This window comes from Lytechinus pictus, chromosome 9 (assembly GCF_037042905.1).
Source record: "Lytechinus pictus isolate F3 Inbred chromosome 9, Lp3.0, whole genome shotgun sequence".
Lineage (NCBI taxonomy): Eukaryota > Metazoa > Echinodermata > Echinoidea > Temnopleuroida > Toxopneustidae > Lytechinus > Lytechinus pictus.
Genome location: NC_087253.1, coordinates 13,886,225 through 13,904,930, shown reverse-complemented (window position 1 = coordinate 13,904,930; position 18,706 = coordinate 13,886,225). Strand labels below are relative to the sequence as shown.

At 37.1% G+C, this 18,706-nt stretch overlaps 1 protein-coding gene across 5 annotated transcripts in view; it reads left to right on the top strand.

The window, feature by feature from the left end:
- Positions 1-18,683, top strand: part of LOC129267701 (apoptotic chromatin condensation inducer in the nucleus-like) — a 29,381-nt gene extending 10,698 nt beyond the window's left edge. For 3 of the 5 annotated variants that reach the window (XM_064104743.1, XM_064104742.1, XM_064104744.1), the window contains 16 exons: positions 17-1,208; positions 2,055-2,174; positions 2,925-3,081; positions 3,623-3,775; positions 5,491-5,646; positions 6,743-6,928; positions 7,379-7,560; positions 8,544-9,580; positions 9,877-10,064; positions 11,278-11,354; positions 11,982-12,122; positions 12,446-12,680; positions 13,352-13,756; positions 14,117-14,226; positions 14,889-15,154; positions 15,735-18,683. In XM_064104743.1, coding sequence (XP_063960813.1) covers positions 1,155-1,208; positions 2,055-2,174; positions 2,925-3,081; positions 3,623-3,775; positions 5,491-5,646; positions 6,743-6,928; positions 7,379-7,560; positions 8,544-9,580; positions 9,877-10,064; positions 11,278-11,354; positions 11,982-12,122; positions 12,446-12,680; positions 13,352-13,756; positions 14,117-14,226; positions 14,889-15,154; positions 15,735-15,912 — 3,645 coding nt within the window. In that variant the 5' untranslated portion in view covers positions 17-1,154 and the 3' untranslated portion in view covers positions 15,913-18,683. The remainder of the gene's footprint in view (positions 1-16; positions 1,209-2,054; positions 2,175-2,924; positions 3,082-3,622; positions 3,776-5,490; positions 5,647-6,742; positions 6,929-7,378; positions 7,561-8,543; positions 9,581-9,876; positions 10,065-11,277; positions 11,355-11,981; positions 12,123-12,445; positions 12,681-13,351; positions 13,757-14,116; positions 14,227-14,888; positions 15,155-15,734) is intronic. The other 2 variants (XM_064104745.1, XM_064104746.1) reach the window with 2 other exon arrangements.
- Positions 18,684-18,706: the final 23 nt, after the last annotated feature.

The following is an 18,706-nucleotide window of genomic DNA, read 5'->3' as shown; positions in this document are numbered from 1 at the left end:
TTGTTCTCTTGTGTAGATTTCAAGTGGTTTGCCTGAATATCGGAAGCTGAGGAGGAATATCATCTCCAATTCTTGAACATTTGCATCAAACCTAGGATTCACTGTGACATACAATGTGTCTTTCATCAACTGGAACATTGATACGAGGCACTCTGATCAGATGAATTTCATTTGACATTCAAACCTCGGATTTCTTGTGACATAACTGTCATTGTTATCATGAACATTGATCTGTGGCTCTAGAGTAGCTAAATTTCATCAGAACTGTGAATCTACATTATAGATACGTAGTTAGATTACAACATAGCCATTGCCAACCTGAACATACAGTATACTTTGGCGCTTGGATCTGACCTCAGAACTTCACCATTCGGATACATTGTGAGGTCCTCTGTAATTATTGACTTTGGAACTTGGATCATCTAAACTTCATCAGAACTTCAAAACTCAGATGCATTGTGGGGAAACACTGTAGTTTACCTCTTTTGCACTTGGATCTGCTAAAATTCACCAGAACTTCACATGTACATGTGTGCACAGGCTAGTATAATTGTGAAAGTACCCTTTATACTGTTGCTGACTTGAAGATAGATACTGTGGCACTTCGGAAGTGAACTGATTTTCTTGATGACATCAATTGTGACAACATTCGTAATCTTAACGTTGTACTTTATCTTGATAGCATCATCTCGTCTTGACCAGTGCTACATGTAATTGCAATCCACATTTCCTTTTATTAAAGTTTTAAGATCAGTATTGAAAGAATAATGTTCTGAACTTTGGCTTTGCAGATCAATCTTCATCTGCCTTGTTGAAGTTCAATCTTTTTTTATTCCCCTGTATTTTATGTTGTGACAACAGAATACTTACTGTATGCAAGACAAAGGTGAATTTTTACAGTTAGCCTACACCCAATCAACTCTGACACGGTAGAGTTTCAAGACATTCTTTAATGCGAAGGAAAGACATTCTTTGACGCCAAAGAAAATTGCCACATTTGGATACCGCCTGATTATCTGCACTTCCCAGTGAACAAAGTTCTCTGCACTCAGATCTACTGACTCAGAACAGTACTTGACACCAGTTGTTCATCACGTTCCTGGCATCTTTCAGTCATATTTCTGTCTTCTCTAAGGAAGGCATCAGCTGTCACTATGGCTACCACTGGAGATGACTGCTACTTCTTCTACTACTCTACCTGTACAAAGGTAAGATCAGTTACTAAAAGAGCTGTCACACCTGGATTTTTTAGCCAGTATATATTAATATGTAAGGCAGGCCATTTTACCATTTAATCTTATTTCTTGATATAAAAAAATGAACCGATAATATCATTCACAGGAATTTGATTTCTTGATGTAAAACCCTTTTGATATATCAAGAAATTGTTTTTTCATCACAAAAATGAAAAAACTTGATAAATGAAGAATTTGATTTTCACAATATTTCATGTTAATAACAAATGGTAATTCTTGATATTAAAAAATAGGATTACATGTAAATGAGAGCATGGCTTACCATATATACATCTGTACATCTGTATGTACTTGTTAAAACACTCTGGTGTGACTTCCACATAAATTACCATTATTGACCAGTCTAAGAAGCAAGGAGGTTTAACATGTATTGTACATTTAATAACGATTAGTAAATTCTGAACATGCTGTAGAGGTCCAATTTATACATGTAACTAGGTGAAATGGGGAAGTTTGTAGGTTTAAACCATCAACTTGTTTTAAGGATGCTATTATGATAGTTCCCTGTATATTTTTCTATGTACTGTGTTCAATGTTTTTGTCGCTAGTAATCATGTTCTGTGAGGACTTCGTGGTTTCTCTGTTGATTAAAACATGAGTATTCGGGGGGGGGGGGGGTATTCAGAGGAGCAACATTATGTGTAATTTTTCAATGGTCCAATCATATGGCAAGTAGTGAATTTGACAATAAGTCAAAGCCATTAAATCTGTCCATACAGATTGTCTGCCAATAAAGACCACACAAGTCCTGGATCATACATCACTATTGGTGTGAATTTTTTTTGTTCCGTTGTATAGGGTCCGTCCTGCCCTTATCGGCATGTTGAGGCCGCCAGAGGAAATGAAGTAACTTGTATCAACTGGAAGCAAGGCTACTGCTTCCGACCAAACTGTGCCTTCAGACACATGGAGATAACGGTAAGTTCAGAGACATGCTCTTCAGCCTTTCACACACGAATTGTACTTTTTGCATTTACTCCTTTATCAATGGTTTAAAAAACAATATAAGCAAATATGAACCAGGAGCCACCTCAAGCCCTCAACTTCTCATATCTGGCAAGGTTCGTAACCCATAATGCATCATTCTCAGCAGTGTAGTCTTGTAATATGAACCCAATTGAATGATAGCACACTAATTAACATTCATGTAACTTCTGAAGGTTTCCATGGCAAAGAAGAATAGTGTAGTAGGTTTCACGTTCATGCTGCAATAATTTTGTTTTGCCAAGTAGCTGTAAAAAGTACCTTTCCTGTAGAGAAATTTTAGTTTCTCTTTATTGATTAAATTATAGGCTAATTTGTTCTCTGACTTTAAAGAGCTATCTGAAAGGTACATTTCCACAGTAGCTATTTATGAATGACAGGCCACAATCAGTTCACCCCCCATCCAGTTTTGCAACAAAAAGGATTTAATCCACAAGGTTTGTTTTCAACTTTGTCCCCTCCATACATCATTGATTTATTCCGATTAATGTATAAACTTTATTTCAAGTTTTATCAATCTGTATTAAACTATACGAGAACCATTTATTTTATTTCTCATGTTTTTTTGCATTATACATATACATAGTGAAATATGGAAAATAAAACTCATCATGCTCCTATATCGATTAAATACATGTAAGTCTGTCTATTTTCAGAAAGTGTTAAATGTGTTTTGATTTGTAGAAGAATCGTTCTGAGATAGTGTGTTTCTGGGAGAGTCAACCATTGGGATGTCAGAAACCCCACTGTCCTTTTAAACATGTCAACCAAACAACGTCAGAATCGGTACCAACGTCTTCGACATCACTCATCAATAAAATACCTACCATTGTGGGCCCAGGTAAATTGAAGAGAATTTACTTTGTGAAATTTCATGATCATGAATGAATCTGACCTACTTTGCCCTTTAAACATACTGTACATGAACATTGTGAGCATATATTATTAAAAATTCAAGTAGAAATGAGATTTATGTATAAATACATGATATGACTTGTCTGTTACACTGTTTTAGAGTAGTAAAAATTCTTTCATTTAAGTCTTAAAGAAATTGAACAAGCCATTTTGAGCTGCCAAGTTGGACTGATTTTTCAGTATTTCTGAAAAATGAGAAAAATACTGATGGCTTCATGCAAAATACTGACTTGCTAAAGTTTCATTTTTATGTATTTCGTGTTTTTTCTTTGAAAATATTGATTTTCAGCTTAAAAAATAGAATGTTCTTGTTCGGTTTGGTAGCTATGGCCATGACAATACCCAACGATTAACGAGGAGAATGTTTTCAAGCATTTTCTCAGAGTTTTCCCAAGTTATAAATACTTCCTATGGGTATTATGAGACTTACATTTACAGATTTGTATTTTTCAACTACATTTTACCAGTGACCAAGCCCCTCCCACCAGCGGTCAGTCCAGCCACCCCTGTGGCTACAATGGTAGCTCCTAGTGTCCAGACCCCACCCACACTCTCAGTAGATGACCTTCAAGGCCTACCAACGGTCAATCCAGTAGTCGTCCATCCCATGGACAGCGAAGGTAAGAATGGAATGTTAAGAGTTCAAAATGTGCCTAATCTATTTATTGATTTATTTAGTTGAAATATCTATAAGTCTTTTAGAAGGGTTGATCCATCAGTACATGTTGTCCTTGGAGGCCTCACAACATATCTACAAATATTATAAACATGAAAAATAAACAATACGAAGTTAAGACAAATACTTTCAAACAGATCACAAGAAGAAAACAAAACATCACTAAGGGCCAGCTCATTGATTAATGCTAAAGATTGTGAGGATTCTGACTGCATTTCTTTAAAAAAATGTGATAATTTATTCCAAATTTTTGCACCCAAAAAAGAAAAACTATCTGACTTTTGACTGGCTGTTCTGACTTTTAAAAAAAATAATCCTGTACTCTGTGCACTACTTCTTTTTTACTCTTAAATTCACCAGTAATAAGTTATTATATTATTTATATCATATTAAGTGTTTGGGAATATGTTGTCTTGCTTCTGTTGCACATTGACATTTGTTATCAAAAGTAATATAAATACAAAATTTTTGCTTTAGTGCAATAACATTACATTTATCTGTTCAAATGAACCGTCCATATGTTAAATAATTGCCAAAATCAAAGCAATTCATTTGAAAAGATCTTGTAAAGCATGTGTCATAAGCATCCTCCATGTCTCATTTTGCCCAAGTCACAGACATTTCTTTGGTCACCAGATAGGCCTTAAATTTTGATATTTTTTTGGGCAAAGCCACTCATTTAACCCTCAATCTCCCGGGGTATTTTGATTCTTGTCATTCGGGGGGGGGGGGGGGGGGGGCATTATGGCCCCCCCTTAAGATCTCCGCCGCTGATCGCTCGAGCGACGCAAAAATTTGCACGCTGGTTGTGTGCGATGTAATCTACAAGGCTGTATGGTAAAATTTTCCAAAATAATGAGATTTTATTTTATATGAATTAATTATGCTAATTTATGCATAAATCATACTTTTTGCTCTAATTCACTAAATAAAGCTCCTAGAATGCTAATTTTTGGTTAAAATATTCTTTGTAGCATTCTTAACAATCGCAATTAAAAAAAACTTCAGTTTGGAAATCAATTTCTTATGTATTTTATTGTTTTATGAATTTCTTATGTATTTCCTTGTTTTTTTTACTTTTTGTTTTTTTATTGTTTTTTCAATGGAAATCGTTCCAGACTTAATTCTGATCATAAGCAAGGCAAAATTAATTAAATTCAATCAGTAAAAGTAGAAATAATGATACATTTATGAATTTTGGCTAAATACACAATTTGCATTGGATTTGTACATGAAATCACGTTTGTGAGCAATTTTGGGTCTGACATGCACTTACATAATGTTGCGTAATGTCGTAACCGCGTATCCGGTCGTCACAAATTTGGTCTCAAAATTTGCGCGAGACTTGAAAGTAAAAAGTCAGTGAGCGGCGAGGTCAAAAAAATTTGCGCAGCGGATATATCGCAAAAATTGTCGAGGGGGGGGCCATTATGGCCCCCCCCCCCGGGAGAATTAGGGTTAAGGGCCCATTTTTTTTATTACAGGGCATATTGGAAAAAAAAAGTGCATACAAAATATCATATGTCAGTAAAAGGGGGCATTCAGACATGCCATGGCATTGGTGGCCTTAGATAAATTTAATCCCTGGCAAGAGATTTGACTTGGGCAGAATAATCTGAAGGGGCTGTGTTTGAAGATTTATGCCTTTTTTTTGGGTAGATGATGAAAGCCTTGGTACGATGAGCACAGATGGGAGTCCTGGTAAGAAGGTCATCCTCTCCCCGATCAGGCTGTCGTTAGGTCAGGCGAAGCTCTCGCAACATCGTCAGACTACCATCAGACCCACCATCAATGCAAGACCAGTTATCAGTCAAGGTTTGAAATTATCATCTTTCTATTTTTGTCTGTTTCCTTTCTTTTACCTGGAAATTATAGTTAATCTCCAGAGTGATCGGGGAGTCATTTAAGAAAGTAGCTGACTTAAACAGGGGTTGTTGTCTATTTTCACAATGAATTTGGCACCATTGGATATAAATCACACATGGCCAAACCAATTCTTCTAACAGGTTGAAAATCAGGGCCCTGTCTTACAAAGAGTTATGATTGGTCCAATCAATTGTAACTCTATGGAAAATCCATCAGTGTCATAATTTTTTCTACAGGAAATTTGCAAAATGTCCTTTGTAAACAAAGGAGAACACACCAAATTGTCAAGAAATCAATGAATTTATGGATATACATTCATATCTGGAATTTTTTTTAAACAAACACGCATGGTATATGTTGACTTTGCTGGCTTTCCATACTTGCGATTGATGGTCGGATCAATCGCAACTCTTTATAAGACAGGCCCCTGGTTTTGCTCAATTTTTTTTTCTTGCGTTTGATTACAACAGTTACTATTTCTGTAACAGCCCCCAGACCTATGATTGCGATGATATACAGCAAAAAAAATAAAATCATCGCACACTTACAACTCGATGTGAAACACCCCCAAGTTTGTTTCAAGATGAACCAGTATCTATACAAGCTATAAACATTAACCTGTGGAATTTAATAATTTGTTCTTTTGGGGGCAAAATACATCGATTGCTCAAGCCAGATTCATTTGTCATGAGCAATTTAATTAAAGTTATAAGCCAAATGTTACACAAATCTTTTAGGTTTGTATGGGATATTTATCAAAACTTTTTAAATCAGACTGTTAAAACCTGTTAAGTTTTCTTGACCAATAAAACATGCTACTTGGGTTATCTTTTATCATGTTTTATCAATATTTTTTAATTGAGTCGTTGAATTCCACATTGCATGCAGTATTATTCTGACTGGGCATGGGCTACTGTGTACATTCCTACAGTTGATTGCAAATTACAATGTACTTCTTGCAATATCCACAGAGAGTGAAATTCATGTTCCTGCATGTAACTTTCTGTTGTTCTGTGTCTAATGCTGGATTTAATTTCCTAAGCAGAGAAGCCTCAGTCTTTCGGTATCAAGACGTTGGCTGAGATCCGCCGAGAGAAGAACATCGAGAGAGGTCATGTGGGAGAAGAAGAAAAAGAAGAGGAGGGAGATCAAGAGATGGAAGAGGAGGAAGATATAGAAGAAGAAATGTTTCCACCTTTGTCAAGGAGAATCATTGCAGTCAGTAAAAGCAGTAAGTTAAGCTAATCATTAAACACTATAAATTAACAATCATTGCCAGCTTAAGGAACAAAAGCAGATTAATTTTTCCTTATGGGTTAAATAAACTAAATACATACATATGTTCAAGAAATTCTTTAGTTTTAGTATTATGTGTTTTATGTCACTCTTAAAAATTGTAAGTTTTTGTATACACTGTGATATATTTTTTTGAAGTTTTTCACATTCCTAAAAGGGGATATTTTATGATCACATATGCGGTCTGTTGTGTTAAAAATTCTGTATGTGAAATAAACAGAACACTGGAAAGTGAGTTCCACCTAAATATTAATGTTGTGATTTCTCTAGAAATAAATTCAAAATTCAAGTATTCTTACAGGAGTGACCATGATTATTTGAGTATCAAGGTCAAAGGTCACAGGAGTCTTTATGTACATTAGAATATCTTATTTCCTTGGTACAGGTTCTCGTAAATTCAAGGTAGAGGAGGATGCGGTCAAACCAAAAGTTACAACTGTGTCTCAGCATGCGGGAAAGCTTGGAGTGAAGAGTCGAGCCCAATTACGTGAAGAACGTTTTAAGAGGCTGGGAAGCAGTCCAGAGCAAGAGGAAGGAGGAGCAAAGAACCTCGCTAAACGTCTCAAGGTAAGACTGTGTTCATGTACTCAGTAGCCCGTAATCTCAAAATAGGTTTCATATTTACCATGGTACAAAACCATGCACTATGCAAATTTTGTGTACATAATCACGCTTACTTCATCACATACACTAAGAAAAGTCAAAGTATTAATGCTTGCTTTTTTTGCAAAGGGCTCTAAATACATGTTTTATAATACAAGAAATCTTGATAGTCCATGGTTGTGACCATGGTATAATTGAAACCTCTTTTGAGAACACTGGCCAGTGGGTCTGCCTCTATAAGAGGAAGGAGTACCAAAGAACCTCGCTAAACGACTCAAGGTAGGCATGTTGTTTTAGTGGCCTGTAATCTCTAAAGAGGTTTTGTGGTCATAATTCTGCTTATTTTATTGCGTACAATAAGAAAAATCCAATTATAATTGCAGCTTTCGGCAGAGGGCACTAGATTAATGCGCATTAAGAAAATTAAGGAATCTGCATAGTCCATAATGGTTATGTACCATGGTACAATTGAAACCTCTTTTGAGAATACTGCCCAGTGAGTGTGCCTTTATCCTTTTTCTGGTACAGTTTCATGTCTTATGCATCTTAGTGTCCTCGATGAAGATCTGGGGCTTGTTTCATAAAGAGTTACAATCATGGCAACTGTCATTGTGTCAACTACCATGGTAACAACGCTCAATAACCAATTAAAAGTAAGGTTTTCAGGGTAGTTAATGGCAAAGTTACCATAATTGTAAGTCTTTGTAGCTTGGGCCCCTGATTATTTCTGTACTAGAAACTGATACCTTTATAGCAATATTCACTATTACCTCTGTTTCATATGTTCTACTTATTTGGCCACATTTTAAAACTTGTCTGATAGCATATCTGACCTAGTTTTAGGTTTTCTTATTTTGAAACTATTAAAAATTAAATACAAGGCGAGTCTGACTTGCTAAAGTGCTTTATGAAAATGTATTTGGGTCCATCTCATACTATTTGTGCAGGTTGTGCAAAATGTTCCTGATGCAGAGAAGGAACCGCTTGAGGATGTCTCGAAGAAAGCCCTTGTACGGAGAGTAATGGTTGGTGGTGGTGGTGGTGGTATAGGAGAGAGAAAACCAGCTAAAGATTCAGAGAGTTCGGGGCTGGACTCTATCAAGATAAAGACTGTCGCAGAGATCAAAGCAGAACGATTAAAAGATCGGCTGGGAAAGCGAGTTGAAAGCAACGACCCGTCTGAGGATAAGGTGTCCTTGTCTGTTGGCCCTAGAGGGCGTCTTTCAGCCAGATTGGGACAGATCGTCAGGACTGTTCCAGAAGACAATGACTCTAAGTCTGTTGTCCAGGAATCTTTAGCTTTAAAGAAGTCATCTTTAGCATCACGTCTAGGTAAGGACAAAGACTCCAATTCTGTCATTCAGGAACCTTCAGTTGTAAAGAGAACTTCTGTAGCAATGCGTCTTGGTAAGGACAAAGACTCCAAGACTGCCATCCAGGGATCCTCAGCTGTACAGAGGACATCTCTAGCAATGCGTCTTGGTAAGGACAAAGACTCCAAGACTGCCATCCAGGGATCCTCAGCTGTACAGAGGACATCTCTAGCAATGCGTCTTGGTAAGGACAAAGACTCCAAGACTGCCATCCAAGAATCCTCAGCTGTACAGAGGACATCTCTAGCAATGCGTCTTGGTAAGGTCATTGATGCTGTCGAAGCCGATGCTGCGGGGGACAGACCTGATAAACCTTCTGTGAGGAGAGGAAACCTGGCTGCACGGTTAGGAAAACCATCCTCTGAAGTGGGTAAAGGGGATAATCCCAGCATTGGGATTAAAGTTAAGAGCTTAGCTGAGATCAAGAGGGACAAACTCTTGAGGAGGCTTGGGAAGCCTCTCCCTGACTCTGATGGTGAAGGTGGGATGTCGGACAAGGAAAAAGAATCATCACAAGAGCAAGAAGAGTACTCTGAAGAAGAAGATGATGAGGGAGAGGAGGAGGATGAAAAGGAGGAGAGTGATGAAGAGAAATCACCAGGGGAGATCCGGTAAGAATGGAATTTTATCTGGCCATTTAATGAAGAAAACAATGATGGTGATGATGAAGAATATGGTGATGGTGATAATGATGATGATGACGACGACAATGGTAGTTGTGTTGGGGGTGGTGTTAATGATATGGTTGTGGTGGTGATGATGGTTATGCTGATGATATTGATGGTAATGTGAAGGTGATGATGGTGATGGTGGTAGTGTTAGTGTAGTTCATGATGATGCTGCTGCTGCTTCCCCTGCTATCTTTGTCCTATTCTCAGCAACAGTCATTACAAATGTCACATTTCAGGATCAAGACTCTGGCTGAGATACGTCAGGAAAAACAAAGTCGCCTACCACTCTCGTCCAAGTCTAGTGAGGCTCCAGACAAAGATCCTGTACGAGAGACTCAGAAGAAAGGAGCCCAGTCTGCTATTGAGAGGAGGAATAAGAGGCGGGGAGAGATTGCCTTGTATAAGCCACCAGGTGCTGCTCGAGGTAACATGAATAGAATTCTGTCCAAGTATTTGATTGTATTCTGCCACAAGATGTTGCATTAGGTTAAATATTGCAACCCATGAAAAGTAGTTCTTATCAGGGGGTGTTTTTGTCTCACCTGCATAGCAGAGTGAGACTATAGGCGCCGCTTTTCCGACGGCGGCGGCGGCGGCGTCAACACCAAATCTTAACCTGAGGTTAAGTTTTTGAAATGACACCATAACTTAGAAAGTATATGGACCTAGTTCATGAAACTTGGCCATAAGGTTAATCAAGTATTACTGAACATCCTGCCTGAGTTTCATGTCACATGACCAAGGTCAAAGGTCATTTAGGGTCAATGAACTTAGACCATGTTGGGGGAATCAACATCAAAATCTTAACCTAAGGTTAAGTTTTTGAAATGTCATCATAACTTAGAAAATATATGGACCTAGTTCATGAAACTTATACATAAGGTTAATCAAGTATCACTGAACATCCTGCATGAGTTTCACGTCACATGACCAAGGTCAAAGGTCATTTAGGGTCAATGAACTTTGGCCGAATTGGGGGTATCTGTTGAATTACCATCATAACTTTGAAAGTTTATGGATCTGATTCATGAAACTTGGACATAATAGTAATCAAGTATTACTGAACATCCTGTGCAAGTTTCAGGTCACATGATCAAGGTCAAAGGTCATTTAGGGTCAATGAACTTTGGCCAAATTGGGGTATTTGTTGAATTACAGCCATAAATTTGAAAGTGTGTTGGTCTAGTTCATAAAACTTGGACATAATAGTAATCAAGTATCACTGAACATCCTGTGCGAGTTTCAGGTCACATGATCAAGGTCAAAGGTCATGTAAGGTCAAAGAACTTTGGCCACGTTGGGGGTATTTGTTGAATTGCCATCATATCTCTATAAGTGTATTGGTCTAGTTCATAAAACGTGGAAATAAGAGTAACCAAGTATCACTGAACATCTTGTGCGAGTTATATGGTTTTCAAAATCAGCACTGCTGCTATATTGAATCGCGTGATGCAGGTGAGACGGCCAGAGGCATTCCACTTGTTTAAATGTTCTCTGCACTGACTAAATTGTCAGCTATGCAAAAATTCAAGCTCATACCATGTGTATTGGAAGAACCTTATACTTTTTGAGCCAATTTTTGTTGTAAGAAAATGTTTAAATAAGATTTGTAAATAATTCTTTTTATCATTTTGCAGGTTTGAAAGAGAACAAGGGGTCTCTCATCGGTCAGCGGAGAGCTGCAACTGTAGACATCAGTGATGATACTGAGAAGGTAAGAAACTTTAAAATACACCTTTGGAATAGTTCGACTCTATAATTTTCTGTTTTATATTATTGTGTTTGAGTACTTTATAGCATATATCATGCCAAGGAGATCAACTAGATATCTAAGCTTGGGACAGTAGTTGATTTCATTCAAATGGTTTATCCCTTTAGAACACTTCAGTTGTAAGTTTGTTGAATGATCATGCTTTACACTGATTTTCCTGTTATGTTAAGGCTAAAGAGAAGCAAGCAATCAAGGTACATAACCTAGATCGTTTGAAGTCTGTGAAGAACTGCAACAAGGAAAGAGACTATCATCAAAACAAATGAATTGTTGTGTATCTGATATCTATCATCAAATCATATTTGTGTAAACAACAGTGGTCCCAGAATGGAACCCTGTGGTGTCTCACATTTTGCTCTCATATTGAATTATCAAAGCAATTATCAAATTAATTCTATAAACAGAAACAACAGTGGTTCCAGTATTGAACACGGTGGTGTGTCACATTTCACTCTCACTTTTTCTTAGAACATTTATGAAATCATTTGTATTAGCAAATGCAAAAGTGGTTCCAATATTGTACCCTGAGGTGTGCCAAATTTCACACTTCTATATCATCATCATTTTTAGGTGAGTGAGAAGCCAGCGATCAAGGTACGTCGTTTGAATCTTACCAAGTCTGTAGAGAACGCCAACAAAGGAACAGACTCTATCCTTACTGTCATCAAACAGAAGAAAGATATCATCAAAGGTGATGCTCCGGTGATAAAAGTAAGTTCATGATTAATCAGTCTTCTGTTGTATAAAACTTAATAATTAATTGTATCTTTGTCATTATTTGCAATTGTCAATCAGAATAAAGATATTTGTAGATTGAGGGCAAAGTTATGCAACATTATGTTTCTGATTTAACTGTCAGGCATCAAAGTCTGCACCATGGTCATCAACATCATCATTATCCCACGATCACTTCCTCTTCATCATCACTCTTGCCATCTTTTTTTATACACTATGGTTATATCAACATCCAAATTTTAATTTTGCAACAAAAATTTGTTAAAGTAGTACCAAATATAAAAATATTTGATTTTCAGATTAAGAGTCTAGCCGAGATCAGAGCTGAGAAGCAACGTCTCAGTCAAAAGGTGGAAGCAGCGTCGAGTGGAGAGAGCGAGGGTTCAGGAGGCGAAGAGGATGCCCAGGAGGAGGGGGAGGAGACGAAGAAAGAGGAGGAGAAACGATGGGAGAAGAGGTCAAAGATCTGGAGCCGCTCCCCTGTGAAAGCCAAAACAGAGGAGGAGCCAATGAAAGGAAAGACATCAACAAGAGGTAACTTACAAGAAGTCACTGGCATATGGATTGGGGGTTTGAAGCGCACTGGCCATGTTGCTTCGTCTGCTTACGACAGTGGAGTAACTAAAAGTCGCAAACAGGACAAAATGGGAACTTTGGGTTCCCACTGTCACAGGCTTAAAAATTAATGAAAGAAAATTGGGGAATCCTGCTCATTGGTCTTATTTTAATAGCTCTGCTTGGTTCATTAATGGTTTGAAACACAATAGTATCATATGAAAGTTTTTCAGCCTTTGGTGACACTTTATTTATTATGTATTTCTTTATTTTAGTGGTCCACTGGTCTGGAAGAAATTGCACCGATGACCTTCAGTGTCCGTCAGTCACCAGTGGACCACCCACATAAACTTAGCCCTAAAAGTAACTAGGTATTAGTAGTATTATTTTAGGTGAAGATTTGAGGCATTGCAAGAAACTTATGTTCAGTTGCAAATCAAGCATAAGTCCTATAAGCTAATCTAATGGGGCATTTAAAGAAATTTAAGTAGATTGCAAATCAACTGCAATTTTGCATTTAATCAAGGGACTAAAGCTTAATTTTGGGACTCATGTCCTTGATTTTTTAATTGAAGGTAAGTTTTTTGAAATACCCCAAATGTGATTTGATTTTGATCCTGTAAAGTCTGTGACAATTGTTATCACTACAGAAACTGGAGAAGAGAAGAGCCTCGACGAAATCCGAAGAGAACGGCGAGCACGGTTATGGAACACGGCGACCTCGTCGGACGATGCCCCCTCCAACCCAATCATCAGGAAGCCTGGTGGTCAGGTGCTCTCAGGCTCCGCCCCTGAGATCAAAATCAAGACCCTGGCCGAGATCAGGAGAGAGAAACAACAACTCAGGGAACAGCAGCTGCAGCAGCAGACTGGTAGCCAGATCTCACAGGTTACCACACAGGATAGCCTGAGAACTGATAGTTCACCAGTCAGGGAGCCAGAGACTGATGACATTTCTGCAGCTACAAGTACTACAGGAGTGGATGGGGATGCTGACTCAAGAAGGGAGTCAGCACCAGTCAGCCTGGCTGGAGGCACATCAGTGAATAATCCAGGTAACTTTGAATTTTAAAATAAACAGAATCTGAAGCATTTCACTAAATCAATGTGATTGACCAAAGGTTTGATTTTTCTGTGAATTTAACTTGTTCAGTCTGTAGATTTCATAACCCTCTTGCAAATCTTGTCCACTTTTCTCAATACTGGTAGTTCTGTTTCATTGCAGTTGAAATTAATTGCACTGACTCAAAGTTGCTTTGTCCATTTTCATTTTATATTTTCATATCTAAATAGCTGTCAAAGCAAACTGCCATACATGAATGCCTATCGCACTTTTAAAAATCATTGTTTCGTTTTATTCGGTTTCTAGTTATACATCTCATTAACAGTTCTGTTTTTTTTTAAATTTGTTATAGGTACTAAACTAACACGAAAGCCAGTTCAGAGAAAAAGAGGTAGACCGGTGTCTATCACATCTCATGGAAATGCCCAGTCTACCCCAAGCAGTTCAACACCTTATGTACAGGTAAGAAGGGATCAGACTGGTTAAACATCTCTAAACCAATATAAGCCAGGAAAGTATGGGGGCTGGGGTGATCCAGTACATCGTTGGTGAATATAATGGAATTTTGATTCTTTGTATTTGATTGAAGGAGAAAAAAAAATAGAGTATATGTGTGGAAATGTAATTTATACCTAATTAAAAATTTAAGTTGCCATGATACTATGTACTGTACAAGTTCACATCAATACTATTGAGTGATGTAATAGATGGTGCTTCATCTTTTGCCAGGACTTCTTTTTTCTTCTTTATCTGCATCTGTAGTCTGCATTTTATTACGTGCCATTTTGGAGCATGGCATGAATAGAACGACACGTTAGCAATTATAGAATAAATCAAACTTTTTCATTCATTCATTTCGGCTCTTTAAACAGTCCTGAGACTGATACAAACAAAGGTTACAAAGTAATCATTAATTCAGAATGAGATAAGTGAAGCTAAATAGTGAATTATTCAATACACATGATAGAGGCATATTGCACTACAGAGCATAAGCTCATTGAGGTTACTTCATTTGCATGCAAATTTTACCCAGTCTCTCACTGATGACTTTCTTACTGGTGAGGATGACGACTGATTTATTTCGTTGAATATTATGTGTTGAATCTCTTTCCTTTTTGTTCTAGTCCGTCCAATTTGAAACCCAGCCTGAACCTTCATCGCCACCACAAGCCTCATCGGCCGTCACGACCACAACAATAGAGGCCAGCAGACCTGCTGCTACCTTCAAAGAGCCTGAAGTTAGCCGACCGATTCCCGAAGAGAGCAGGGTGAGCCAAGTAGTGCCTGAAGTTAGCAGCCGAGAAGAAGTCTACATTCCAGAGGTTACGGCAGAGGTAGAGCCTGATACCACGTCTACAATATCGCCAGCTATAGTGCAAACAGAAGCAGTGTAAGTTTTCAATCTGATGCGAGATGGGACAAATGTTGCATTGAATGCAGATATAACAGAGTTTAAAAACTTTTGAACTGGACAAGATACTAGAGTGGAATATAGATCCAGCAGACTGGGGATATACAACAAATATGATATGTTGGCTTCTTGAGATTCAGATTTTAAGATCTATTAAAAAAACTTATGACTCATTCAAAATCATTTCATTTTGGTCAATTATTAGTGGCCAGGTCATTGTTGACCTAGAAATTTGAGAGTGACGTGTGATATCGGAATAACATATTAAATGTTGTAAACCAGATACTTGCATTGCAGTTGATGTGGGCACTTTGCCTAACAAGACTGTACAAAATGTACCATACCGAGCGAGCATTTTGTTGAAATTGTGCTACAAGGTCACCAGAACTTTTGGCAGTTGTTATTAACCTCATGGATTTTTTTTATTTTCAATGAATGAGCAATATATCAGCATTTGTACCCCTCAAAATATTTAATGAATATATTGTGAGGAATATTCAGACTTAACAAATATGACCCAGTTTAACTAAATTTCTCAACTTATTTCAAAATATTGCAGGGTAACTGAAGCCAAACCATCCATTGCACGTCTCTCCAGCGTTACTGATGATGACCTCCATCGTTTCCTCCAGGAGAACGACGATGATGACCTAGATACCGTTCCAGCAGTCACCGTAGCAGCCCATGAAGAAGACGACGATCTTTTGAACGAGCTCGACGACTTCCTGAATAGTTGATGATCGTCCGGCACTAGATATTATATTTCGTATCTGTTTTTGTATAATGTAGGATTCTACTAAGTATGTTTGTGTGTTCACAATTTAAAGTCTGAAAGTTCAAAGTGCTCTTCATGATTCGCTAATTAAGTCAGGGTTACACAAAAGGGTTGATAAGTCATAACCTTGCAAGGGGCAATCAGATTTGCAGGTTCATTTGCATTTTGTTCAACTTGCCTATACTTGACAAATTAGAATCTCTGTTTGAAATTTGCAATAAACTGCAAGTCTGTGTGTAAAGAGGCCCTGGCCACTAGTAAAAGAAGAATTTTTACTTTTCTCTTTTGAGTTCACTCATTTCAATATCAAGGAACCATAATTGAAATTTGATATATGTTTGAGAACGCTGGAATCCTCTGAAAGGGTATATTATATCAATGAATTTACAGCATGAAATGATCTTGTTTTCTGAAGCCATTGCATCATTATCTTTTTCACATTTCATGCACAAAATATAAAAGCAAGACCACTTTGCCTTACATGAATTTTGATTTGTGATATTTCTACAATTTCATATTTTGAAGCATGCTAATTTACGATTGTATATTTTCAATCGTTAATTAGTTGCCCATTAATCTGGTATCTTCTGGATTTAATACACAAATCAACATTCATTGTAGTTACCTTCATCAATTTTTCTGTTCAGTTGAGTTAGAGGGGAGATCTCCGGTCCTTTCAGTATTAGTTGCGTTTATTATTGAGAATTCGTAGCTTCACAAGTTTCCAACTATTTGTATTTGATTTGATGTGCTAAAACTTTAGAGATGCTTCTGCAATTTTTGTTATTGTGAATTTTACACTTTTTTCACACTCAAGCTTTGGATTGGTAATCTTTGCAGCTGAAAAAAGAAAAAAAAAGTTTTGGGACTATATTTGGAAGAGAACCAACATCCTAAAGTGTAATTGTTCATTTCTTCAGACTTCTAAGGAAATATTCTGTTTTCTCCACTAAGAGGGCAATTCTATGAATTAATCGATCCCTTTATACATCCAATCCCCAGTTTATTCAATTCTTTCTTCACTTCATGAACTGATTATTCCATGGTAATTGAGAGCATCTAAAATTTCCATGAGCTAAGCAAACAAATAGTAATTATAGCTAAAAAAATGAAATAAGGGGCCGATCCATTTCAGGGAAAGTCCCGCAAACTGTGGGCATGGTATACATACAGGTAACTCTGCCTCAGGTGGATCCTTTGAGACCCAAAGAAATCACATGACTTGAATCATCTGGTCTAAAAAAATTGTTTGTTCGACTTAGGGTGTTCTTCATGAAATTGTCTAAAAGCCATTATGGAAATGACAAGTTGTGGTGGAAGTTCCAAGTGTTTGATGGTCATCACACTGTTTACTTTGGAAAAGGCTTGAAAGTGATTAACAGTTGCTACTTCTCTTTTAAAGATAAATGCCAGTTGTGGTAATGATCTCAAAATGACTTTTCACAGAATCCAATATAATGACCACCCAAGTGTCTGTTTGTATGTATAAAAATATGTGCCAAAGGATTCTAGAAGAAATTGTGTAATTGCTGAGAAATAAGCGTGGATTCGGGCACTTCCGTCGGGTCTTTATTCAACCAATAATAATATACACTGTCCCACATGTGCCTATCTGTGTTGGCAATCTTCAGTGTGATCGTTTTTAGCTTAGATTTTATTATTTCACAAAGTTCAGTTTATGTAACTGTACCAGATCTAGATTCACGATGATATAGTAATACTTAACCTTGGTTTTACAGACTTTCTCACGAAATCAGTGTTTTACTGCAACCACTTTCATTTAGTTTTAATGTTTCAGTTTCAAGCAATTATTTCAGTGTCATAATGCTAATACTCTACATTTTTTTTGTCCAAAATCCAAGTTCTGATGGCCTTCATGCAGTTTCCATGGTGACACACTTGAAAATCATTTACAGACTCTACTTCTCTTTTAAAGCTTTCAAGTAATTATGCCAATTTAATAAATGATCATAATGTTTAACTATTTTATAGTGCTTATCACGTTGGAATAATAATAATAATCTGGTTATTTTTATGTGGCACTTTAGGGATGTACTTTGTACATTTATCAGCGCTAAACAGATTTATTATTACCCCTGAAATCGGTCTCAATCAGTCATCCCCGCACACAACGTATACACACTCTGTACTCCCTGGGGAGTATTCCAGACACTCATTGAGGCGCACACAATACTGTGAAATAGTGAGAGAAAACAAGGAATACCCAGTATCGTTGTGTATTGTATGGAAATATTTTATATTACATAATAGGCATGTTTAGCCCCTCTTTATATACATATATATTTCTTTTCTTACATCACTGGCACAGCGGTCGTTGATGTTGAATTGGAGAATAATACTTAACATAGAAAACCCTTGCTAAATAAGCCACACAGTTATTGTAACAGCTTGTGTATTACTTCACTACACAGTGTGTTGAATTATAAAGATTATTTGGTATACATTTATCACCATAAAATGTATCTTTGGGAATGGCTATGAATGCCTGAAAAAATATATTGCATTGTTTATTTTGAAAATTGAAAAATACATGTTGAGGAATCAATGATGGTATAATGGTAATTGAATTGTCTTTTTGCATTAATGTTTTACACTTGCACCCTTGGCTTATGTTCAGTTATTCTTGTTTTAAAGAATGTGATCTTTGTGGATAACTGTTTGCCTTTGAGTAGCATCGTAAATAAATGTATTTTTTTCCAATCGAAACAATATTTCATAGTGATTCATGTGTCTTA